At 42.5% G+C, this 26447-nt stretch overlaps 1 protein-coding gene across 2 annotated transcripts in view; it reads right to left on the bottom strand.

Annotated features, from left to right (window-relative positions):
* Positions 1-522: 522 nt before the first annotated feature.
* The window catches only part of LOC137031496 (complement C3-like), a 46666-nt gene continuing 20741 nt past the window's right edge, over positions 523-26447 (bottom strand). For both annotated transcript variants that reach the window (XM_067402484.1, XM_067402485.1), the window contains 19 exons: positions 25450-25533; positions 24847-25050; positions 20725-20800; positions 20423-20582; positions 19856-19951; positions 7585-7741; positions 7231-7394; positions 6995-7153; positions 4936-4995; positions 4768-4858; positions 4603-4648; positions 3941-4031; positions 3646-3726; positions 2630-2735; positions 2358-2444; positions 2038-2118; positions 1870-1953; positions 1604-1742; positions 523-846 (listed from right to left, as the gene is read on the bottom strand). In XM_067402484.1, the coding sequence (XP_067258585.1) occupies positions 705-846; positions 1604-1742; positions 1870-1953; positions 2038-2118; positions 2358-2444; positions 2630-2735; positions 3646-3726; positions 3941-4031; positions 4603-4648; positions 4768-4858; positions 4936-4995; positions 6995-7153; positions 7231-7394; positions 7585-7741; positions 19856-19951; positions 20423-20582; positions 20725-20800; positions 24847-25050; positions 25450-25533 (2108 nt within the window). In that variant the 3' untranslated portion in view covers positions 523-704. The remainder of the gene's footprint in view (positions 847-1603; positions 1743-1869; positions 1954-2037; positions 2119-2357; positions 2445-2629; positions 2736-3645; positions 3727-3940; positions 4032-4602; positions 4649-4767; positions 4859-4935; positions 4996-6994; positions 7154-7230; positions 7395-7584; positions 7742-19855; positions 19952-20422; positions 20583-20724; positions 20801-24846; positions 25051-25449; positions 25534-26447) is intronic.

Raw genomic sequence — 26447 nt, 5'->3', positions numbered from 1 at the left:
CAAAGTGTTTATATAAATGTGTTTGAACTTATCAATAATAATGAAAGGTCTTTTGTTTTTTATACATCCTGTTTTAACAGGACAGCTGTTCTTAGCTGGTTAATACTCTTCACTCCCTGTTGTGATGTATATCCATAGTAAAATGTCTTGAAAAAATGTAGGGCGGGACATGGATTGTTGTGGTTTTCTATTGGTCGATCTTATGTGAGCGACAGGTTTTGCCAGTAAACACCTCATCAGAGAAAGAGATGTCGCTGCAAGAGGGAGGGAAGTTATTTATGAGGCACATGAATTTAATGACAATAATGATGTGCACAAATAAACCATTTATAATAAATACTGCAATCGTCACTCAAAAAAGTGTCAATTTTGATTTCATGTTGATTTTTAACATGTTTTTCATTTTCCACATTTCTTTATGAAATGTAAAAGTTATTTAATTTTTATGTTGTTGAATGTGGTTTGAAAAAAAAAAAAAAAAAACTATTTCAAAACCAGATCTCACATGAGTGATGTATATGTTGACATTTTAATGTTCAAAGGAGAAAACAACTGCGTAACAACTTACTGAAATAGATTATTCAGGACAGTACTAAAAAAAATAACATGCAATTTTTTTTATGATTCCTGTTATTTTGGTAAAGTTATTAACATTTTTGCAGATTCTTTAAGGTATATGTAAACTTTTGAGCACAATTAATTAATTATGTAGCGCAGATTTCTTTCAAGGGCCTATTCTGGAGAGCAGAGATGCCGATGTACTGATCTCTGTATTGTGGAGTTTGGCTTTCCTCTCTTGTGGGCCAGTATTCAACCCAGGTCTGCTCTCCAAAGATGTACTGCAGACTAAAACAACAGAAAACACTTTCAAAACATGGTGACATTAAATACACAAATGTGACACTAATGTGCACTTCTTGATATTTTACCCAAGTTTGATTCAATTTTCATTGGTCTAACAAATGATTTATAAAGCAATTCTGTGTGAATTTTTTGTGAACTTGCTTCGTATAGTGAGAGAAATTAGTGACAGAGCTCTACCCGGGTGAAAAAAGTACACTTCTATAATGTACTTAAAGTGCTCTATTTTCGCACACTAATTTTGTACTTAATTAGTACTAAAGAAGAATTTTTAGTATATTAAGATAATCTGAAGAACATCTAAGTGTACTTAACTGTGCTATTTTGAGACCCCATCAAAAATATGAACTAAAATGTGCTTTTAATATACTGTCTTTGTATTTAAAAAAATGTATTTAGTTACCACTTTTAGTACACTATGGGTTCAAATGTACTATAAGTGATATCCAAATACATTTTTTAAATACAGAAATAGTATATTAAAAGCACATTTTAGTTCATATTTTTGATGGGGTCTCAAAATAGCACAGTTGAGTACACTTAGATGTTCTATTCTTCTATAGTACGTGTTAAGTACAAAATTAGTGCACGAAAATACAGCACTTTCAGTACATTATTCAAGTGTACTTTTTTCATTTAGATAATATCACACACTCGTCTGTTTATTTGTTGCATCCTAAATTTACCAGGTAGTGTGTCCTTCTGTGCAAAGCAGAATCCTGTAGGAAATACAAACACTTACCTTCCTCCTAGCCGTGACAGGTCAGAGGATTTGCCCATGATGAGGTACGACTTGCCTTGTTCCAATCCCAAACGCTCTCTGCAACTGCTACGAGCCACAAATGGTCTGACTTTACCCTCAACTTTCTTATCATCAGTGCCTACAGGACAGAACAGGAATCAATTATTCTAATACGTCCAAATGTCAGCCACAGTTTATGAATTACATGCTCTGAAAACATGTATTTCAATATACTTTGATGGACACAAGGGAATAATGAACCGTACCTTCTTTCAGCACCTGCTCCACCTTCATGTCGTAGATAGCAGAGTCCCGTACCAGATCCACATCCAATACTGTGACTTTAAAAACTGTCAAAGATACATGTTATATTGTTATCAGCATCAGCTGTGAGACTGGATCTCAATGGATGAGGATAGAGAATATGTGTTTACCATAATCTGTGCCAGATTCACAGGCTCTATTCAAACGCTCCTGTTCTCTGACCTGATGCTTCTTCTGGATACTGCAGTTTTCTGTTATGAGATGTTAATTTTCTGAGATTTATACACACAAACACACATTGATTAACAGACCCAACAAAAAGTTTTTCCCCCATTCATAAAAAGTAACCCCCACTCCAGATTCTCCACATGTGCATACATTTGATGAGAGAATACGGTTTCATTAAAGACTTTTTGGATCTTATGCCGAATTAGTTGCTTTGGATAAAATATCTGCTGAAAAAATAAACGTACAGGTAATAACACCATACCTTCTGCACAGAGGCACAAATCTCCCTCACACAGTCTGTATAGAGCGCCATCTCTCCTTTCAGGGTGGAAGAACTTTGTACAGCGAGCTTCAGAAACACACACACGTTTAACAAAAGATGACTGCAATATCATTAACAGATAATCACTGTCATAATTAATAATTAGTGTCTGCCATCATTAAAAACACTAAATGACCATGTTAATTTGAGAGCTCTAGTTTAATGAAACAGAAGTGTTTGTATGTGTTTGTGCACGTGCAGCAATAGCTTACTGGGTGAGTAATATTCATATATTGTGACTGCAGCAGGTTGAAGCAGACCCACATTAAACAACTTGTGCATTCTGAAGGAAACTGTTTGTGGTTCTTTACGCAAAACCTTAAAAAATACAGAAACCAAGGCAAATTTATGATTGCATATCATACTGTACACTGGAAACGGCCTGTGTTAACATTTGCACAAGAAAAGTATAGATGCATTTACACTGCAAAGACATCAACATGTTGACAGAAAATGTAAATTCATTACAGCCATAAGATATATATTACATATACTTTTTGTGCTTAAAATATTGTGTGAAATATGGCTCTTATATGTAGGCTACATTGTGCACAAAGGTGAATAAGCAGTGAAAAAGAACCACATGATCATGCAGTTACTGGATATTAATGAGCACTTTAGAACATCTGTCAGCCAATCAGAATCAAGAATTCAACAATACCTTATAGAAATACACAAGTCAAGTCATCTTCATTTATAAAGCACTTTTTACAGATTTTTTAAAAGCAGCTTCACAGTGATAATAGGAAAATTAATGGACAGACATTGTTTTTGCTTTACAGCAGCTCTAGGAAAAAGTTATTATTGAGCTAAAATAAGTTTTTGATTGAATTACTTCCATTGTAAAAAACATAAATTATTAACTTAGGGGCCATTTTAACTGAAAACAGAAGAATTTTAATGCGTTCTTGCCATTCATTTACATGTTTAGTATATAGTGGGGTAGGCAAGTTCAGTCCTAGAGAGCCGCTGTCCTGCAGAGTTTAGCTTCAACCCTGAAAAAAACCTTCACCTGCCTGTAGTGATCCTGAAGAGCTTGTTCAGGTGTGTTTGATTAAGGTTGGAGCTACAGTGGTCTAAAGGTATGTGCGTTTGAACAAAGTGTCACTACAAAGTGACATCACCAAATGACTTGTCTGATCAGCATATATAAAGCAAAGCTCATGGTTTCCAGCAGGTCAAAAGAAAATGAGATGAAATGATCAGGCAACTCAGTCTGTTGAAATACCTTATCTAAGTAGAGGATGAGGGATCCTCGCTCTCTGTCCATCTCAAATTTCTGAATGTATCTCTCCTTCCCTGTGGACAACTGAGGACAAGAAAACAAGAAGTAAAAATCAATACATGATATGATCAAAATGTCTGTAGATGTTTATTAGATTCCTCTTTTATTTACATTTATGCTACTAGAACTGAGACGCTCCACAAGGCTTGTGAGTTTTTGTTTCTAGAATGGAATAATTTATTCATTGCTAAATGCTGTAAATGTGAGGTAACACTGCATCAGTTTATCATCATGATACCTCTACAAGATCTTTGCTTTCCACCCTAAATCCCGTCGGTATGCCAATGTCCAGAATAGTCATGGTGGCATCGGTTTCATCTCTTTTATAGCTGTAAAAATAGACAGATCAAGAGCAGATTTTATTAATAGGTTTTGTAGGTCTTCAGGTTTGCTTCATCTACTGATTCTGTGTTTAAGGCTGTTTTCACACTAGAGTTCTTGGTGCGAACCCGAGTCCATTTAATGTCAGAATTATTATATTGTAGTATAACGCAGAGCTGCTTGTCTCTGAATGATCTGTCTTTGAAGAACAAGTTGCATCTGCATTATGGGAAAATGTGGCACAGGATCAAACAAACCAAGTGTGAAAACAGCCTAAATGAGCACATGCTGATTAATTACAAATCAAAATGGTTTCTTAACATAAAAATAAATATATTAGGAAATTTGGTTACACTTTATTTTAAGGTGTATTTGTTACACTGTAATTATAAATTTACGTACTGACCAATATTAATTAACTACATGAACTTACTATAGGGTCAGGTGTAGGGTTTATTTTGGTTTAGGGTTAGTTGCATGTAATTCTATAATATAATTAATAGTTATTAATATAATAACAACATGTAACACATAACAATGACACTGTAAAATAGTATTACTGGAAATTGGTTCACATACAAGAAATCCATAGTGAGCTTGTAGGTTTCAAGGGCTCCTTCTTTTGCTAAAGTGAAAAAAAAAAAAGATAATTAAAATAAAACAACAACACACATTTAGGTATTTTGCAGATTTAATTTTAGCTTTGAATGTATGGAAAGTGCATGAACTCTTTGTCAATCTTACTTTCAGAGTGTTTTTCCATTTTTACACTCAGATCAAATAATCTACAGTCAGTCTTCTTCTCAACAGGTCTGGCGTAGTACAGCGTCAAAACCTGAAAACAGCACAATAGATGTTTATATGCTTGTTTTAATCTCGCTGTTGACCGTATAAACGCTCATGAACACTCACAGAGAGAGTGGCTGATCCAGTTCCTCTAGCCGTCACATTGAAGTCCTTGTTGATCTCCACCTGTTGAGTGAATATCATCAGAATAATCAAATCCAGGCACGTGCACACATAGACAAAAAAGGGGCTTGAGCACCTGCCCTTTTTCTTTCTCGAGAGAAAGTGCCCTTTTTTTTCTAGGGTGCTTTTTTTTTAATAAATTAATATTCCTCTTTGCGCACAGCTTCCCTGTCAAACAAATATATTTACTGAATAAAACAAATTAAAAAAATACTATATCAGGTCGGCATTGTCGAGTTCAGATGCCCTCACTCCGCGACGCGCCATTCATGCCCGCACGCTCGCGCGCCCCGCCCTTCCTCACCCCACCTCGAGTTTGCTGCTGGATGAAAACTTGTGACAGCTATTCCCGTGAAAATGCAACTGCTGTCTGGCGATGAGAAGCGAAAAAGAAAAAAAGCTCTAGATGGATGCATCCCGTGCATTTCTTTCAGGTAGGCTAGCCTATGTTCACAAACCTGAAATTTTGGCTATTTATGGTTATTTTTACATGTAACGCTGCATTAATAGTTTGACCACCATCAACGCATCTGCCTGATTTGATACTAATTTATGTTATATTATAATTTCAATTATTTTACTGTGCTATGCATTGCGTTTTGAACCATGGTGAAGATAACTGTAGGGCTGTCAATACCAGAAGAGGATCATTCCATGGACGCACATGAACCGCATTATTAGACAGTTTTCTAAGGATGCATGGTTTATTAAAACTATTTAAAAATCATAATACAGCATTAGCTACATAATTATATTCTTAAATCTACGCACATGATAATACATCAACAAAAGTTTAAACCCTCGCTCTGTCTTTGCATGTTTGGTGTCCACATATTCTTGTTGAAGAAATTACAGTGGCTGTAGCATTTCTATCACAAAGAAGTGGCCGAATATTATTATTTAGCTAATAACATATTTTGAATCATGGTTGGCTTTGATCGTGTATTTGATTGTGCTGTGCTGTCTAACAACAAAAATCAGCACGCTTTTGGTGCCCTCTGCCGGCATTTGTTATAATATATAATGCATTAACAGTTCAGGAAAACAAATTATTGACGTGTTTAAATATGCTGATTAGCTTGTTTTGGTTAATTTAGAATAAATCTACAGATGCAAACAGATGGAGGGTAGTAGGCTTAAAACAAACACCATCTAAATGTGTAGGTTAGGGTTGAGTTTTCTTTCCATTAGAGTAAAAGACATGGCAGCAAAAATGGACCACAATCTTAAAACTGTCCACTTCATGAAAGAAGTATTAATACCAAAAAAAAAAAAAAAAAAAATTAAAATGATTTATTGATTTAAACAAATTATTAGTGAAACTATGTCCCTCTCCTAGATGCAGTCATTTATTCTAAATATATAGCTTGAAAATAGTTGCTGTTGCCTTCTCTTGTGATAAACCTAGTGAATACTAAAGAAGACCATGGTCTCTATATGTGAATTAATTATTTTGTAGAAATCTGTGGAGTATAAAACAATTGCATGAGTGTAAGGGAAGTCAGGAGTTGTCTTAATATATTTAAGGGTTTATTTTTTTTTTTTAATAAATATAAGTGCCCTTTTTTTTCCACTTGAGCCCCTGCCCCCCAAAATGTCTGTGCACGTCCCTGATCAAATCCATGATGTAACAGAGATTCCTGAAGTCTTTATTTTTAGAGGCTGTTCACTGAAGTGCTCCCCCTCTCTGAACATAATGGGTGGAGCTTGAAGGTCCATCCACACCCTAACTCTAACTTTACTCTGTCCCTAAACCTAATTACATTAAGCTCTACTCATTAGGTTCACATAAGTGGAGCTGGACTAGGTGAAGCTCCACCCATTATGTTGATAGAGCTCGAGATGGACATCATTTGGCTCTGCAGTGAGCACCACTTGATTTATTCACCAAACGACACTATTGACAGAATCCAAAAATTCCTCACTTATTATGATACAACAAAATCATCCAAATGACATGAGCAGCACACAGTTTGAAGCAGGTAGATGAGTTATTCGTCACCTTGTCTGATCGTGTAATATGCACATTTCTTCTATTAATATTAAATCTGACAGGTCTGCTCCTTCCTGCCACTGCCAGCTCCACGTCCAGATTGAAGTTTTGTTGGTCCTTCACTTGTGTACGATACTCTGCCACGGCCTGGAACACCATGATGGTCACCTAGAAAGCACAGAAAAGCTTTCAAAGAGAAGATCTACACCTGTTTACCACAGTAAAATGATGAGATGTTAGTGTACCTGTGTGGTGCCAGAACCACCATAATGAGACTGTTGTCTGCCCAGCCAGTGCACTGCCTCTCCTGCTTTATCGAAGTCTTTGGCCTTCACAAGCGCCAGCACAGCATAGGCCGTTGCCTCTAGAGAGTGATGATGCTGTCCAGCGACAGTCCAAAACCTGCCGGCTGATTCAAACACAAATCAGGAATAGAAACAGGAGTGTGTTGCTGTTGCCTCTCTATTCATTCCATTACTGTTATTGACACACGCAGGCAGCTATCATTACACCACAATACTTTGATAATTCTTCCATTATTTACGCTTGGGTTTGGGTTAGAATTAAAGCACAACACTTTTTGATGACTTGTCACTGACCTTCTCCTTGGGTGGAATGTTTCATCAAGATGTCTTTATTGAGTTTGTCAGCATTGGCCAGGGCGTAAGACGTCATCGCAACAGCGTAAGGATTGGTCAGGTGTGGAAGTCGACCTTCTAAGAAGACAACAGCCTTCCTGATACTTTCAGGCAGAGTCTATAAAAGTGTGTGAGAGAGGATAAATGTTCTTACATTTACATACAGTATAATTGACATACCATAATTGACTAACTGGTAAAGGTAAATTTATGTTGTTACCTGTATAATTTCACCAGTCACAATTCTTTAGATTAACTTTGTCATAAGGATCCATAAATTATATAGTCAAATGTCAGAAAAAAAGGTTTTAGACAGTAATGAAATCATAGATATACATGTCTATGCCATGACTCTATGGCCACAGACTCACTCACTGCTGTGAAGAACATGAATTTGAATAATTTAACCCCTTTAGTATCCACTATTTTTGACCAAAGTAATATTAGCAACCAAAAATTTGTTCTGTCCAGCAATTTTAACTAAATCACCTTTGACAGAGGCCTTTGTGTCTTGTTGCTTCCAAGTGTTGCCTTGTCAACTAAATATTATAAAAGTCACTTTATTATGGAGTCACTTTAGGGACTTAATAAGGTTTATTAAGTCTATAAAATCAGTCCACTTATGAGTCAAGCCCAATAACGTCTCGGTTACGTATGTAACCCTCGTTCCCTGAAGGAGGGAATGGAGACGTACGTCAGTAGTGACTGACGAATTGGGATATCGCTTAGAGAGCCCTATCAGCTTCGTGTAAACTAAAACAAGCCAATGGAATTGGCGTGCGATATTTGCATAATGCGCACCGCCTCCGACAGGTGTATATAAATAGGAAGCAGATGCAATCGCACTCTGTTTTTCGCTGAGGAGACAACTGGTGTCCGCGCTACAGCGAGGGTACAGAAACTGTGACGACGGGACGTACGTCTCCGTTCCCTCCTTCAGGGAACAAGGGTTACATACGTAACCGAGACGTTCCCTTTCAGTTGGTCACGTTCGACGTACGTCAGTAGTGACCGACGAATTGGGATCCCAACTAAAGCGCCACAGTTACGAAACCCCTTCCAGTGCCCAGCGCAAGCTCAGCCACCCATAGCACTGGCTGGACGGTGAAGGGGGCGAGCTTACACCGAGAGAGTCTACTGCTGTCTAACCAATACCCACTAAGTAAACTAGACTACACTGGGAAAGTGAACCCGTAAGGGAAGCTGCGGACCCTACCTACCCAATGGGGGAGGAGTTTACGTGGAAAATATGGACAAGCCCGGGGGGCAGTACGCATATGGAGTCCCTGGGATGGCTCCACCTGGGTAGGGGGAGACTCATCTGACAGGTGACAGCAGAGCTTGCTCTGCTAAGGGAAAGACACGGACTCGCCATAGGGAGTTTTAAACCGTGGATAATTACACATATGGGACCGCTCACGTAGAGGGGTCACGACATATGGGCCCCAGCCAACAGACAGCGTCAGCGACGGATGTAGGCCTGGCATCAGACACTCCGCAATGTCCGAGCCGAAGGGGGAGGCGGAGGAACTCGACAGGGTTCGCCAAGCGGGGAACACGACTGGAGTGAAAGTATGCACGTATCCGGCCAGTGGCGGGAATGGCATTGCAAGCCGACACTTAGAGCGGGTACAACACGTCTACCGACTAGTGGATGCGAGTACACGCGAGGATACCGGCTCTACACGTAGGCTATAAAACCTAGCGAACGTGTTAGGTGTCGCCCAGCCCGCAGCTCTACAGATATCTGTCAGCGAGGCGCCATGAGCCAGCGCCCAGGAAGAGGCCACCCCTCTGGTGGAGTGGGCTCTCAACCCGAGCGGGCAAGGCACACCCTGGGATTCGTACGCCAAGGCGATGGCATCCACTATCCAGTGGGCCATCCTCTGCTTGGAGACAGCCTTTCCCTTCTGCTGGCCTCCGTAACAGACAAAGAGCTGATCTGAGGTCCTGAAGCTTCGCGTTCTGTCCACGTAAACGCGCAGAGCGTGGACGGGACAGAGCAAAGCTAGGGCTGGGTCTGCCTCCTCCGAGGGCAGCGCTTGCAGGTTCACTACCTGATCTCTGAAGGGAGTGGTAGGAACCTTGGGCACGTATCCAGGCCGGGGTCTCAGGATGACGTGAGAATCACCGGGCCCGGATTCTAGGCACGCTTCGTCGACCGAAAATGCATGCAGATCCCCTACCCTCTTCAGGGAAGCCAATGCAACCAGAAGAACCGTCTTGAGAGACATTAGTTTCAGGTCGACTGATTGCAAAGGCTCAAAGGGATGACCCCGGAGAGCTGTGAGAACCAGGGTCAGATCCCAAGAGGGTACGGAGGAAGGGCGAGGAGGATTCAGTCTCCTCGCCCCCCTCAGGAACCTGACGATCAGATCGTGTTTCGCCAGGGACTTACCCTCAACTGCGTGGTGATGTGTGGCGATAGCGGCAACATACACCTTCAGGGTGGAGGGAGACAGCCTTCGCTCCAACCCTTCTTGCAGGAAGGAAAACACGGATCCGACTGAACATAATCGGGGGTCCTCTCGGCGTGAGGCGCACCATTCGACGAACAGGTTCCACTTCAGCGCATAGAGACTCCTAGTGGAAGGAGCTCTAGCGGAAGTGATGGTGTCTACGACCGCTTGCGGGAGATCACTCAGAACCTCCGCAGGGAGGGGCTGTCGCGAGGAGGATGAGGTCTGAGAACCAGGTCCGAGTGGGCCAGTACGGAGCCACTAACAGAACCTGCTCCCCGTGCTCCCTGACCTTGCACAGGAGTTGTGCGAGAAGGCTCACTGGGGGAAACGCATATTTGCGCAGACCCGGGGGCCAGCTGTGTGCCAGGGCATCCGTGCCGAGCGTGCCGCTGGTCAGGGAATAAAACCACTGGCAGAGGGCAGTTTCTGGGGAGGCAAACAGGTCTACCTGGGCCTCGCCGAAATGCTGCCAAATCAGCTGAACCGCCTGGGGGTGGAGCCGCCACTCGCCCGCAAGTGGAGGCTGCCGTGACAGCTCGTCGGCTGCACGGTTGAGCACACCTGGGACATGAGTGGCCCGAAGGGACCTCAGATGCTTCTGACTCCACAACAAGAGATGGCGGGCGAGTTGCGACATACGACGGGAGCGTAGACCACCTTGATGGTTGAGGTACGCAACGGCCGCAGTGCTGTCTGAGCGGACTAGAACGTGCTTGCCTGACAACAGCTTCTTGAAGCGGGCCAGCGCAAGACGTACCGCTAGCAACTCGAGGCAATTGATATGCCAATGCAGCTGAGGCCCCGTCCAAAGACCTGCCACTGCATGCCCGTTGTATGTGGCCCCCCATCCCGTGGCAGAGGCATCTGTGGAGACCACAGCATGCCTGGACACTTGTTTGAGGGGTACTCCGGCCCGCAGGAACGCCCCCCACTCCCTGGACACACCGAGGAACCGGCCCAAATCGCAACACACACACTTTCACACTTGGCGTGTTGCTGTGAAAACAGCAGTTTGAGAGCTTATAGCTCGGCTCCTCGGAAGCTCGCGACCTCGCTGAAGCGCCGTAACTACCAGCACACGGCTTGCTGAGAATCCTCTTCTGAGGCAGTTTAGTTCTGACGAAGAAAGGAATCTTCTGAAAATAGGACACCACTGTATGGCTCCGAAGCGAAAGACAGAGTGCGATTGCATCTGCTTCCTATTTATATACACCTGTCGGAGGCGGTCACATTATGCAAATATTGCACGCCAATTCCATTGGCTTGTTTTAGTTTACACGAAGCTGATAGGGCTCTCTAAGCGATATCCCAATTCGTCGGTCACTACTGACGTACGTCAAACGTGACCGACTGAAAGGGAACAAGCCATATATATATATATATATATATATATATATATATATATATATAAAAGCAATATCACGAGCAGCTGTGCGATATAGCTGATATCAGCATGGCTGAGGCCACAGGGTGAGTGCCGTAGTCACAAAATGCTGATATACAGCCATATTGCACGGCTACTCATGTGATATTGTGTTTATACAACAGTTCGACAGCATAAATGTGTAAATAAATAAGAAACAACAACTGAGTGTCTTTAAAAGCCTCTTTTGTGAGGAAATACTTCCTTCCGCCAAGGATTCAAATCTCAAAGCACAGTTTAATAGTTGAGCCCAAGCCTTCGCTTTAGAACTTGTAACAAATGAACGTTGAGTCGCTTCATTGAAACTCATTGTAATATGTAGAGTATTATGAGAGAGAGAGATCGCCTGAGCGAGTGTATTACCTGCATCTAGCTGATATTATTCGGGTCAATATTATATTTATAATCACAAAATCAAAATCGATCAAAAGCGATCTTTGACTTTGTCTTTTTAACATCAGGCTCTGGAACAAGTAATAGATTAATGACCAATGATTGCCTGTTTGAATACCTCATGATTAAACACTATCTAAGAGCTACCCAGCTAACAGGGAACATTTTCCTAACTTTCACTAACCTCATTTAAAAGTTTTGTAAATGTTAGAAAAAAAAAAAAAACATGCTTAAAATATTGTTTCAGGAACATTCTTGTAATGTTTTCATAGTTAAAATACATTCTCATAACATTGAGAGGAAACATTTGCAAGAGAAATTCTGATTTAATGAATTGTGTTGTTAAATTGTGTTTAATGAAAAGTGCTGGTGATTCAATGATCATCACCAAAGTCTCAAACTGTGAATGTATTAACTGCTAGTTTTGCATTATTAATGGTTAAGTTTTTGTTTTGTTTTTTAATTCATATACAGACAAGAGTTTTGAGCAGTGTTTTTTTTTTTTTTTTTTATCTCTCACAGACATCATGAATCAGCGTACGATCCTCAACGAAAAAAATCTTTTTTGAGACTTTAGTAGCTTGTTTTTTTCAGAGTTAATCTGTTTATCTGAAAATTGTGTCACCATTGTTGAGGATCATACACAGAATCTATATCTGTGTGAATCTGTATGATGCTGTCTGAATGATTTCTGGCCAATGATAACTTCCAAAATATCACAACTGGATAGGATTTTATACATTATCATAAAGAAATAAAATACAATATTCAGAGATGAATTAAATCACTGTATGATGAGATAATCATCAATACTGACTTTTTTCCCACAATATCTTCTGCAACAAATGCTTTAATAACACAGTTACAATAATCAGAGAAAAAATAAAGTCAAATTGTCAAGGGTCAGGAGCTCAACTAAAGCAAGCGCTTACCTCTGTAATGGTGACATTTATAAATTGATAAAACATCAACACCTCATTAATAAGATTTTTATGAAAGCCACAAAGTCAGAGTGGTTTGTAATAAGTGAAGATGCAGAGATCTAGAGAGATCTGTTAGTGTTTAATGTTGTTTCTGTTATCTGAGTTTTGTGGGTCACCATTGTGCTGGGAACTTTACTAGACAACGTCCTTAAAGGTCCCGTTCTTCGTGATCCCATGTTTCAAACTTTAGTTAGTGTAATGTTGTTGTTAGAGTATAAATAAAATCTGTAAAATTTTAAAGCTCAAAGTTCAATGCCAAGCGAGATATTTTATTTAACAGAAGTCGCCTACATTGAACGGCCAGTTTGGACTACATCCCTCTACTTCCTTCTTTAATGGAAGAGTTCATTTGTTTTCAATGTTTAAAAAACATTCAGAAATAACGTTTTCATAACTTAAAGAGAATGTTAACAAAACGTTCTGACAACTTCTTTTTGTTAGCTGGGTAGTGGCAAATTCCAGAAGGACTGGCTGAGATGAAGCTGTTCTCTGTGGAAGCTCGCATCTCCAAAAGCATCTAAACAAATTTTCAAATAGGCACTATGTTTCTGAGGTCAAAACACCTAAAAACTCTTAAAACTTAATTCCGTTACAAAATAACAGAAAGTATCTATAAAAATATGATGGGTTTGCTCGTCCGCCATGACACTCGCTGTTAGAATGCTGACAGTGGAGTGATTCAAACTGTGAAACAGTTACTGTGGCGATGCTGGAAGAATATCATATGCCTGGAAAGACCTCTCAGCCAATCAGATTCGAGAACCAGATAGAACTGTTCCCATTCAGTCGGTCACGTTCGACGTACGTCGGACAGACCGACGAATAGGAATCTCGCTAGAGAGGCCAATCTACTTCGAGTGTAACTAAACGAGCCAATGCACATTGGCATGCAATCATATGCATCAGCTGCTCGCCTCGCAGCGCGGGTATATAATGAGCAGCAGGTGCGTTGCATCTTCAGCTTTTCGCTTCGGAGCCGAACGGTGTTGTTCCTGTTCTCTGCAAGCGAGTGTCTGCTAGAAGACGAGTCAAGCTTTTGGTTGAACTTCTCTTTTTTTCCGAGTGCGGGCGAACAGCACAGCAGCGGGGTCGACGTCCTCTCTTTTTCTGTTTCGTTTGCCGTTTTTGAGCAAATAGCTGTTTGACAGCGTCAGAAGGCTGTTCTCACGGCCGGTACGGTGCGCTTTTGAGCGCTGAAAAGCCGTTTTTACGGCTGGTAAGAGTGAGCGCCTTCAAAGAGAGAGAAAGCACATGACAGGCTGCACACAATCCCTGTCTGTGTTGCGGTGGCCGTTCCCCTGCGTGCTTCAGCACTTCTAAAAGAGTAAAGTCCCTGAAAGAGCTTACACAAGTAGATTCGCGTCTTTTTAAAGACGACATCCTACTTGTGTTTCTGGATGCGATCGTTCCTGTCCTCACTGACGGCCACGATCACCGTTTCGCATGTCTGGGCGCGTGCTGAAATGATGTTCGTGGGTGTTCATGTTTTCATATGAGAACATGATCACGTCGACACGCCGGTCGTGACTCTTCTTTCTCCGGGAAGCTTGAGTCCCCTCTGTTGTTGACCAGCTGCCGCTTGTGTGTAAAAGCACAGCCGCGGCTCTGCCCGACACTCTGGGAGACCGCGGAGATCAGCGAGAGCAAACCTCTCGCTCCTCTGCGTGTCGTGTGCCGTCGAGCTGCCGGGCTGCAGCGCGGGTTGTCACGGCAACCCAGCGCTCGCTCGGCGCTCTAGATGCGCGGTTCCCTTGCGTAATCTCCATTGTAGCGCCCTCTCTGGTGCACCAGAAGAGGTCTACTTTGCTGATATGGCTTGGGTGACATGAGGTTGAGGGGTTCCTTCGGGGAACCAACCCCCTAGGGCCCCTCCCTCTCTAGCGCATTGCAAGCTGTGCAGTTTCTGGATTGGATTGCTGGTCCTTTTCATAGGGGAACCTAGCATTTCATTCAGAGCTCCAGCTGAGGGACAGACGTCGATTGCAGCATCGGAGAGAGTGCTGTTATGCTCTGGAAATGAGGGTGACGCTGCCCACTGTAATGGTGTGTGCTTATGCTGACTCAGATTCAGAGTTTACAGCCATGCTTTCCTGGGTCTTCCAGATGTGCATGGAAAACTTGGCAGTATGGGGGTATATTGGTGCCATAAATATGGAATGCCAAAGGTGCCAATCTGCATAAGTTTTTCCTCTCTCACTACCCTCTTGGATGGGGTGGCTGTACACAGACCACACCCACCCTGCATGTGAGGCCAAGGCACTCTTTTTGCATGAGGGTAGTTCTGTGCTGGGGTTGAGCTGCGCTTGTTGACTAACCGTGATCAAAGTCACGGCGCAGGCCCTCAGCCAGACGATGTCCACTTCCGTGGTCCAGAAGTGCCCCCTGGCTTACCTTGTGAGGTGTGAGAGGTTGTCAAGCTAAATGCTTTCTCAATGCTCCCATCTTACGAGGTGGCCTTTCGGTGACACTGTCGAGGACTGAGCCCAGCGGTTCTCCTCAGTTAGTAGCGGATAGGGGAGCTTCCCATGACAAACCATTGAGTTCCTCTTGGGTCGCCCCTCAGTCTGCTCGTCGCCAAGGGTGTCGTCCCCTGCAAGAAACTCCGGCCCAGCAGGCTCTGCTGTATCCATTGCGGGGAGATGACGCCTCCCGTCTCTGCAGCTGTTTAACTGGTTGGTGAGAATCACCCCTGAGACGGGCGACCCAGAGATGGGTGGGGCTGCTCTTCCACCCCTGGAGGAGGGCCAGGTGGTAAATCCTTTATTGGGTTTGTTTCTGTTCCGCCACTGACCCAAGAGGCAGCGGTACCCAAATTTTAAAGAGCAGTTCCTCCATTTCCAGGTCTGAAGAGGGTTTGGAGAGCAGTGGGAGGAGAAAAACCTCACCACTCTCATCCCCCTCTTCTGTCGCCAGCGGACAGCAGCGAGCAGCGGGCAGCCAAAGCCTCGACTGCTCCCTCTGTCCATCCGTGGAGCCAGGTAAGTGTTGCCTAGCACACTGTGACGCCGCTTCGGGCTGCCTCACAAAGAGAGCCCCCGAGCCGCGTCCCTGTGTTCCACCTCGCTGCCCTGCTGCGGGTACACCGGTGGTCCCTTTGGTCCTGCTTGTACGGTCTCTGCGAGCCGGGTTAGCGCTCCCCAGTCCGTCTCGCTGGCTCCTTCGGACCATCAGGGTCGGCTTTGCGATTCAGTTCGCCCGGCTCCCCCCACGTTCAGGGACGTCCTCTTCACTACAGTGAAAGATGCCGATGCCCCTGTCCTGCGTGCGGAGATCGCAGTCCTACTGGCGAAGGACGCGATAGAGCCGGTCCCTCCAGCCGATTTGAGGTCGGGGTTCTACAGCCCCTACTTCATTGTACCCAGGAAAAGCGGCGGGTTACGACCGATCTTGGACCTGCGAGTTTTGAATCGGAGCCTCCACAAGCTACCATTCAAAATGCTCACGCAGAAACGCATTTTCGAGTGCATCCGTCCCCGAGATTGGTTTGCAGCGATTGACCTGAAGGACGCGTACTTCCATGTTTCAATTCTTCCGCGACACAGGCCATTCCTGAGATTCGCGTTCGAAGGTCGAGCATATCAGTACAGAGTCCTACCCTTCGGGCTGGCCCTCTCTCCCCGCGTCTTCACGAAAGTCGTGGAGGGAGCCCTTGTTCCCATGAGAGAACGGGGTGTTCGCATTCTCAACTATCTCGACGACTGGCTCATTCTAGCACAGTCCCGGGATCAGTTGTGCAAACTCAGGGATTTGGTGCTCAGACACCTCAGCCAGTTGGGGCTTCAGGTCAACTGGGAAAAGAGCAAACTCGCCCCGGTGCAGAGGATCTCTTTTCTCGGTATGGAGTTGGATTCGGTCGAGCAGATAGCACGCCTCACAGAGGAACGTGCTCGGTCAGTGTTGAACTGCCTGAATACATTCAATGGCAGGACAGCGGTCCCACTGAAGTTCTTTCAGAGGCTCCTGGGGCATATGGCGGCTTCTGCGGCTGTAACACCGCTCGGTCTGCTTCATATGAGACCGCTTCAGCACTGGCTTCACGGCCGAGTCCCGAGATGGGCGTGGCAGCGCGGCACATTCCGGGTGCCAATCACTCAGGAGTGCCGCCGAACCTTCAGTCCGTGGTCGGACCCCTTGTTTCTTCGGGCAGGAGTGCCCCTAGAACAGGTGTCCCGGCATGCTGTGGTGTTCACAGATGCTTCTGCCACCGGCTGGGGTGCCACGTAATACGGGCATGCAGTCTCAGGGGTTTGGACGGGACCCCATCTGCATTGGCACATCAATTGCCTCGAGTTGCTGGCAGTACGCCTTGCTCTGAGCCGCCTCAAAGGCCTGCTTCAGGGCAAGCATGTACTGGTCCGTATGGACAACACTGCGACCGTTGCGTACATCAACCGTCAAGGTTGTCTACGCTCCCGTCGCATGTCACAACTCGCCCGCCATCTCCTCCTGTGGAGTCGGAAGCATCTGAGGTCGCTTCGCGCCATTCATGTCCCCGGTGTGCTCAACCGTGTGGCCGACGAGCTATCACGAGCTGCGCTGCCAGGAGAGTGGCGACTCCACCCCCAGGTGGTTCAGCTGATCTGGAGAGAATTCGGAAAGGCTCAGGTAGACCTGTTTGCCTCACCAGAAACCTCCCACTGCCAGTTGTTTTACTCTCTGACCGAGGGGACACTCGGGACAGATGCACTGGCTCACAGCTGGCCCCGGGGCCTGCGCAAATATGCGTTTCCCCCAGTGAGCCTACTTGCACAGACCCTGTGCAAAGTCAGGGAGGACGAGGAGCAGGTCTTGTTAGTTGCGCCTTACTGGCCCAACCGGACCTGGTTCCCAGAACTCTCACTCCTCGCTACAGCCCCTCCCTGGCCCATCCCTCTGAGGAAAGACCTTCTTTCTCAGAGACGGGGCACTCTTTGGCACCCGCGTCCAGACCTCTGGAAACTCCATGTCTGGTCCCTTGGACGGGATGCGGAGGTTCTAGGTGACTTACCCCCTGAGGTACTTAACACCATCACTTCGGCACGTGCACTGTCTACGAGACGTGCTTACGCCTCCAAAGTGGAACCTGTTCGTCGAGTGGTGCTCTTCTCGCCGGGAAGACCCCCGAAGATGCTCGATCAGAGTCGTGCTTTCCTTCTTGCAGTAGGGTTGGAGCGTAGGCTGTCCCCCTCCACCCTCAAAAGTCCATACTGCTGCTATATCCGCTTACCACGACCACTTAGATGGCAAATCTGTTGGTCAGCACGACCTGGTCATCAGGTTCCTTAGGGGGCGAGACGGTTAAATCCTTCTCGTCCCCTCTCCATACCCTCTTGGGACCTCACTCTGGTGCTGAGAGCACTTCAGATTGCTCCCTTTGAGCCTTTGCTGTCAGCAGACTTAAAGATTCTGTCTATGAAGACTTTGCTGCTGGTGGCATTGGCCTCCATCAAGAGGGTAGGGGACCTGCAGTCATTTTCGGTCGACGAATCGTGCCTGGAGTTCGGGCCGGGTGATAGCCACGTGGTACTAAGAACCCGGCCTGGCTATGTGCCCAAGGTTCCTACCACTCCCTTCAGGGACCAGGTGGTGAGCCTGCAAGCGCTGCCCTCGGAGGAGGCAGACCCAGCCCTGGCTTTACTCTGTCCAGTCCGCGCTTTGCGACTGTACATAGACAGAACCTAAAGCCTCAGGACCTCAGACCAGCTCTTGTCTGTTATGGAGGCCAGCAGAAGGGAAAGGCTGTCTCCAAGCAGAGGATGGCCCACTGGATAGTGGATGCCATCGCCCTGGCTTACCAAGCTCAGGGTGTGCCCTGCCCGCTCAGGTTGCATGCTCACTCCACGACAGGTGTCGCATCCTCCTGGGCGCTGGCTCGTGGCGCCTCGCTGACAGACATTTGTAGAGCTGCGGGCTGGGCGACACCTAACACGTTCGCTAGATACTATAGCCTTCGTGTCGAGCCGGTCTCCTCCCATGTTCTCGCCACAGGTCAGAGGCACGGAGAGGCCCCGGCTTAGTGTCGGCTTGCTGCGCTACATGCGCTTCTTTTCTCCAGAGAGTCCCTACAAGGCAGACCCTGTCGAGTCCTCCGATATCCCTTTGGCAGCCGACGTGGCGGAGCGTCTGGCGCCAGGCCTATACTCCGTTGTATCCTTGAGAACCGGGTTTAGGCTGGGTTCCATATGTGTGACCCTACGGGGATCCCATATGGTTGGTTCCACGGTTGCTCCTAAACGAAGCCCGTGTCTTTCCCTCTGGGAGAACCTACCCTTCATCGGGTTGGAGTCACCCCAGCTCTTCCATATGTAGCACAGCCCTACAGGGTTAGTCCATATGTACTTCTCCACATAACTCCTTCGGGGAAGGATGTGGCTTCCGCAGCGTTCCTTTCCCAGCGAAGGGTACGCTTTCCCAGCGTTATCCAATAGTCTCACTGAATGGGTTTTGGGGAACAGCAGTGATCGACTCTCTCTGTGTTAGCCCTGTCCCACCATCCTCGGGCAAGGGGGTTCAGGTGGCTTGCAACAGAGCGCTGGAAGGGGGCAGCTCCTGTGGCGCTTTGGTAGGGATTCCTATTCGTCGGTCTGTCCGACGTACGTCGAACGTGACCGACTGAATGGGAACGTCTCGGTTACAAAGGTAACCCTCGTTCCCTGAAGGAGGGAACGGAGACGTACGTCCCGTCGCCACAGTCGCTGTACCCCGCTGATGCTGCCGCCTATCCGGTTCGGCTCCTCAGCGAAAACCTGAAGATGCAACGCACCTGCTGCTCATTATATACCCGCGCTGCGAGGCGAGCAGCTGATGCATATGATTGCATGCCAATGTGCATTGGCTCGTTTAGTTACACTCGAAGTAGATTGGCCTCTCTAGCGAGATTCCTATTCGTCGGTCTGTCCGACGTACGTCTCCGTTCCCTCCTTCAGGGAACGAGGGTTACCTTTGTAACCGAGACGTAATATCACCACTGGAGGTGAAACAAATTCACTTACCTGAACTGCTCCAACACAGATCTCTCTGCCCTCTTGCATGGCAATCACAACAAAGGCCGTCAGAGAGGCATCGGCATCTTTACCTCGTACGTCACCCTGGAATAAAGCACAAAGAAACAGACTATCAGATCATGTATGTTTGAATCATTTAATTACAATTTGCACATTCATATAAAATAATGAACATTGCTGGTCTCAGAAAATCTTGGTGTGAATTTTGTTTCTAGGAGTACCAGAAATGTTGAAAAATAAGTACATCCCCTCATGAAAAATCTTTAAGAAAAAACAAGAAAGAAAAAACAAAAATGGATGTCTAATATTTTTTATTCTGCTGTCTTGTTTTTCATTGCCTTTGTGTTTAAAACCAAAAATAACTTTAGGATGCTGGTTAAACTGCTATAATATATAATTTTATCATGGCTGTGAAGTGCTACTTTAGTTGACTATAGTTATTATTTTATGCATAACTTCTATCAACCACAGAGAAATAAATCTCTGGTTCTGGATCATTTCATCTGCTCTGTGCATCATTCTTTTCTGAACACAAACAGATCACATTCAACTTACCACCATCTCTCTATGAATTACAGCTGAATCCTCTTTAAAGGAGCCGTCTGCCAGTTGTTTGTTGATAATCAGCCACTTGAGGGCACTGCAGATCACATTATCCTCTATAAGTATGTTTTCACTGGCCATGGTGAAGACTTTAGCCACATATGCGGTCAGCCTTTAACAGACAAACAGAAGGATATCAAATAAGTAAGTTATACATATTTGTTCTATTAAAAAAAATTCTAAATGAAATATATAAGACAATAAAAATCAGGCTTGAAATGAAACAAACAAAACAAAAAAAGACTTTAGCCTACCACGTGCTGCTCGGCCTATGTATAAAAACAGCGTAAGATCCATCTGGTTTACGGAAGCTCAGCTGCCACTGATAACCTTAATATAAAAAATGATAAATAAAGAATATTTATTTGTTTATTATCTATATTTTCTACTTTTGATCAAATGTTTTCAGGAGACCCTTACATAACAAATATATATGGGAATATACTGCAAAATATACATTTCCACATATGGGAAACTAGTGCTTATATTTTTCAATATACTGCAATATATGCATTGACCATGTATGGCTATCACTGTTAAAAAAAACCTGTCAAATTTACGGTAAAATACCGGCAGCTGTGGTTGCCAGGAACATACCATGAAAAAAATGTGGAATCTGTAAAAGACAATACGGTATACTGGTTTTGTAACCCTAAATTTTACAGTAGACAACATATTTTTTTTACCAAAATCATGGTAGAAAAAAATAAATATATTTGTCAATTATACAGTAATTTTATGTAAAAAATTCAACTTTCCATAGCTTTTTACGGATATTTGCAGTAAAAAAAAAGTTATAATATAATAATATATACAGTAATTTGTTGTTAATTTAACAGTAATACACTGTAAAAAAAAATCCCAGTAAAATTTACAGTAAAAAAAACGGCAGCTGTGGTTGCCAGAACTTTACCGTAAAAAAATACAGTAGCAACGTAAAAAAAAATCTGTTAAATTTACGGTAAAATAAGGTATTTCACTAACTGATATAATGTTAATTTACCAACCTAATGAAGTACTAATATCTGTTTTGTACCTTTATAATACACTGACAGTCACCAAACACAGTGGTGATGAGAGTCACATGATGAATCAAAGTTCATCACAAGCAGATTTCCCACAAGCTGAGAAAGACAACACTAACATATAAAAGGCACACACAGTGTCATTCACACACACACTAAACCCCATCATGGTAACATGCATGAAATTTTAAAAATGCAATAAACATTAATTTAACAACATTAGATGTAACATAAAACCCTAATGTACATAACTGATTAGAATAAAATGAGAAAAACTAAGAAGAAACAGAGTTATTTCAACGAAAATATATCAAATGTGAAGTGTCACGCAGGGAATTGTGGGAATGTTAATTTATGTTTTTTCACTGTAATATTTACAATGAATTGTTATTTTTCACTTCCAAAAACTGTGAATTTAATGGTATTTTACCATAAAATTACATTAAATGTACCATTAGATTTATCACAGTTATTCACCTTATATAGTACGGAAACTTTCTGTAAACCAATTAATAGTTTTTCACCGCAGCATTTTTATAGTCTTTTACTGTTAAAATCACGGTCATTTTTAATAGACCCTATTATGGTAAATAACTGTAAAAATAACAGAAATATGTTGCACCTTATTAAAACCTTTGACAGTGAAAAACACAGTGAAATTGTATAACAAATTACAGCATTATATTTTGACCAGATACATTTACGGTAAATTCCTGCACTGTAAAAAAAAGTCAGTAAAATATACAGCAAAAACACCGTCAAATTCCAACGGTAATGGAGCGTAAAACCAAAAACTTCATTTTACTGTATTAAATAGATTGAATAACCGTTAATTGTGAGACTGGATAAAACTTTGTTTTTTACTGTAATAAAATGTTGAAATTATAAATATTTTCTGTGGAATATACCGTGAAAAAAATGTGGAATCTGTAAAAGACAATACGGTATACTGGTTTTGTAACCCTAAATTTTACAGTAGACAGCGTATTTTTTTTTTACCAAAATCATGGTAGAAAAAAACAAATATATTTATCAATTATACAGGTCCACTATTTGGACGTCCAACCATGACCCAACTTGGATGTCATCTTGACCTTCAACATTTGACCTTTGAACGGGGTAATTTTTTTGGACGTCATTTGGACGTCAATAACAGATGCAGGAAATTGACACGATTAATATGTTATATTTGTTTTATAGGGCCTATCAACATGATTAATACACGAAGAGCTCAGATGCAAAAGCCTCTAAGTGCCATCTGAAATTTTCTTCTAGAATTATCATTTTTATCAAGCTTGTATATTTAAGTTCAATAATTTCACTTAAATGGCAATGCAAATTACCTATTAATTGTCATTTAAGTGAAAGTACTTACTCACCAAACTCTGTGTCACTCTCTGTACTTGTTTTGACTATACTTGTGAGGACTATTGTGGAATACTTTCACAACCCACTAGTGAGGACATTTGACTGGTCCTCATTATTTTAAAAGGCTTATAAATCAGCCAAAATGTGTTTTTATTTAAATCTAGTGATGGTTACATGTTTCTGTGATGGGTAGGTTTAGGTGTGTGTGTGTGTGTGTGTGTGTGTGTGTGTGTGTGTGTGTGTGTGTGTGTGTGTGTGTGTGTGTGTGTGTGTGTGTGTGTGTGTGTTTGATGAACTTATAGAAATATTGAACTGCAAATGATAACTTCACACTCATTTGAAATTGAACCATGACATTATATCACTAATTGGAAAGGACTACTTTTCAAATGTCATTTGAGTTACAATTATTATTACCATCACCTGTGATTTCATTTTCTGATTCATACAAGACTTAAATCTTTGTATTGTTTTGTTTTTACAAAGGAGGCTGTGTGTTGTCTCGAAATGGGTGTTATAGAAAGTCATGTGCTGTGTTTGCAATTTTCATGTACAATGCATGTCTTTAAATTAATTATTGATATAATTCAAATTTATTAAAAAAAAATCACTTAAGCAAATTTCACTTGATTCTATAAAAGTGGCTGTTTAAAATAAACTTGCATAAGTAAGCAGAAAAATTTAGACACGTACCTTACTATTACCTGAGACTGATATTAAAATCGTCTTTGCAGGTTCGGTGATTTGGCTCTATTTATTAATTTTTTCATTTTATTTTTATACCACACATATTGAAATTTAACGAAAGCATGTTTTTGGAGCATAAGACTGGTGCACAAACGATAGTTCAGGGAGGTTTTAAATGCATATTGCCCACTGTGCACAGTTGCCCTGAAGCCACCAGGTTGGCGGTGCAACCAGGGTTGGGCCCACCATTGCTGCTTGCAGCTATATTATGAATTGTGCTACTGAATGTAAATTTACATACATTATAATATATTAGTAAATATGAAAAGCAGCAATTCCTTATGTATTTTTCTGTATATTATTAAGGGGTGGTTGATTATGATTTCACTTTTTTAACTTTAGTTAATGTGTAATGTTGCTGTTTGAGCAAAAACAACATCTGCAAAGTTAAGATGTTCAACTCAAAGGGAGATATTTTCTTCTACAGAAATCAATGTTTAAGGACTACAACAAATGGCTGATAGGGACTACAACAAGCTTCTTCCCAGATTAGTGACATCACTAACACTACAATATAAATAAACCCTGCCCCTGAGAACAAAGGGGGTGAGGCCATGTTATGGCATTACAGTAAGTAACACAAATGGAATAGCATGTCATAAAAGCAAGATGACAACATGACAAGTTATAACTAAACTACCTGTTCTATCTTCATACAGCATATATTCTCTGGCTCTGTAGGATCTTACAACAGTTCCCACACAAGATAATCATGACAAAATATGCTAATCAATGACTTTATGATAGTTAACTCCACATCAGCTACATAAATTCATCAATTAACCATTCAGAAATGTGTTGTCACTTCTTCTTGAGTTTCTCCATCATTGTCCAGTTCCGGTTTGAGAATAAAAGGCTGAACAGTTTCTGACATTTTCAGTGAGTCTGCGTGAGGTAATCGGTGCTGCTAACACAAGCTTTGAAACTCCGCCCTCTTCTTGAGAGCAGCAGCTCATTTGCATTTAAAGGGACACACACAAAAACGGAGCGTTTTGCTCACCTTCAAAAAGTGACAAATTCAACATGCCATAAATTATCTGTGGGGTATTTTGAGCTAAAACTTCACAGAAACATGCTGGGGACACCAAAGACTTTTATTACATCTTGTATAAGTGTCATTATACAACCCCTTTAAAATATACTGTTATATCAGTTAATATGTTGATAATTCATTTATAGGGAAATATATTTTCTTTCTGCAAGGAGAATTCTGTATATCTGTTGTATCCTGCTGACCTGTGCTGATATGTTTAATGGCTTCATTACGGCGCTCCATGCCAACAGCATCCCACTGATTGGTGTTGTCCAGATAATGAGTGACAGTGAGAGGTAGAGTCATACTGATCATGTTCGCCTCTCCATCACCAGTGGGCTGGACAATAAGACGACCCATGAAGTCTCCACTGATGGTCTGCTCGACTGTCTGACTGATCTCTTCACCTGGAGGAATAACAGAGGGAACGCAGGCTGAGAATTCAGTCTTTATTATCTTTGTTATGAAAGAATATTTTGTATGTAACATCCTCAAAACTATTTGGTTTTGTGTCTGGACAGTTTAAAATTCTTTAAGTTGATAGCTAAAACTGTAAATGACATTTTAGGTTAAAAAAATATTTTCTTCTTCAGAGCCACCTGAGTATAGCTGGAATACTGTAATTTGTGGGATATTTGTGTGCATTAAACCAGCCCGAGCATTAAGTACTGCGGTACAATCTTCATACAAGTACTACAAAAATTCTGATGATTGAAGATAGAGATTTTATCTCTCTTTAAGCAAACCATGCATACAACCTTAAAGAAATAATCACTATATATGCTTGAAACTGTATTTTTCCTTACCAGTAATTGTGATGTAGGTGTAGGCAGGTGTGTCTGGAACCCGATCAGGTGGTATTTCAGCTTTAATAACAATAGGTTTTTCCCCTGTTTCATTTGGGATGAAGAACAGGAAGATGATGGAAGAGTCATGAGTCATGTGATAAGATTTTGTACACTTTTTGTGATTAAGAGTAGAAGCAACAAGAAAAGAGTAGGAGTTCATTCTGATCTCTTGATTGGTTGGCCTGGAACCATAATGATATTTTTTGGATATTAAGATTGACATTTTTATTTACCTGTTTTAATGTTGTTATTTGCTTGCATACAGAGCATTGATCGATTGATAAGTAATTAGGGCCCGAGCATCGATGGTGTGAAGACCCTATTGAAATTGCTCAGCCAATTATTCTTCTCCAAAATGAATCGCATTTTTGAGGCACTAAACATGCTCGAAAACTCATGAAACTTCGCATACGCGTCAGAAGTGGTGAAAATTTACATGGCTCGATAGCGCCACCTACAAAATTTCAATTAAGCGCCATTCGTGCTTCGTTTCACGCACAGTTATGAAATTCAGTAGACAGATGTAACAGCCCAATACCTACAAAAAAAAAGCCCCTGGGTGCAAAGTTTGTTAACCCAACAGGAAGTGAGATATTTTGAATTTTCTCTGAAAAATGTTGGCAGTTTTTGCCATTTCCACAAGTTGTACTTTAACAAACTCCTCCTAGAGATTTAATCAGATCAACATCGTATTAAATTGTTAAGATCTTGAGTTTTCGCTAAAGGGCATGTCTGTGGCGGCCTGACAAACATAGATGTTTCGCCATGAAAGAGGAAGCTTTTGTAACAATGTCCGATCTGCCTAAAACTTCACATGTGCGATAAGAGGCCTGATTTAAAGACATCTACATGCCAATATTCAGTTAATAATATCACCACCTGCTGGCAACAGGAAATGGCATGCTTTACACTGCAATTCACTCCCAGTAACTCATTTCAATATGCCACGTAGTACC

Source organism: Chanodichthys erythropterus, chromosome 12, assembly GCF_024489055.1.
Source record: "Chanodichthys erythropterus isolate Z2021 chromosome 12, ASM2448905v1, whole genome shotgun sequence".
Taxonomy (NCBI): Eukaryota; Metazoa; Chordata; class Actinopteri; order Cypriniformes; family Xenocyprididae; genus Chanodichthys; species Chanodichthys erythropterus.
Note: the sequence above shows the minus strand (reverse complement) of the source record. Positions and strands in the feature narration are given on the sequence as shown.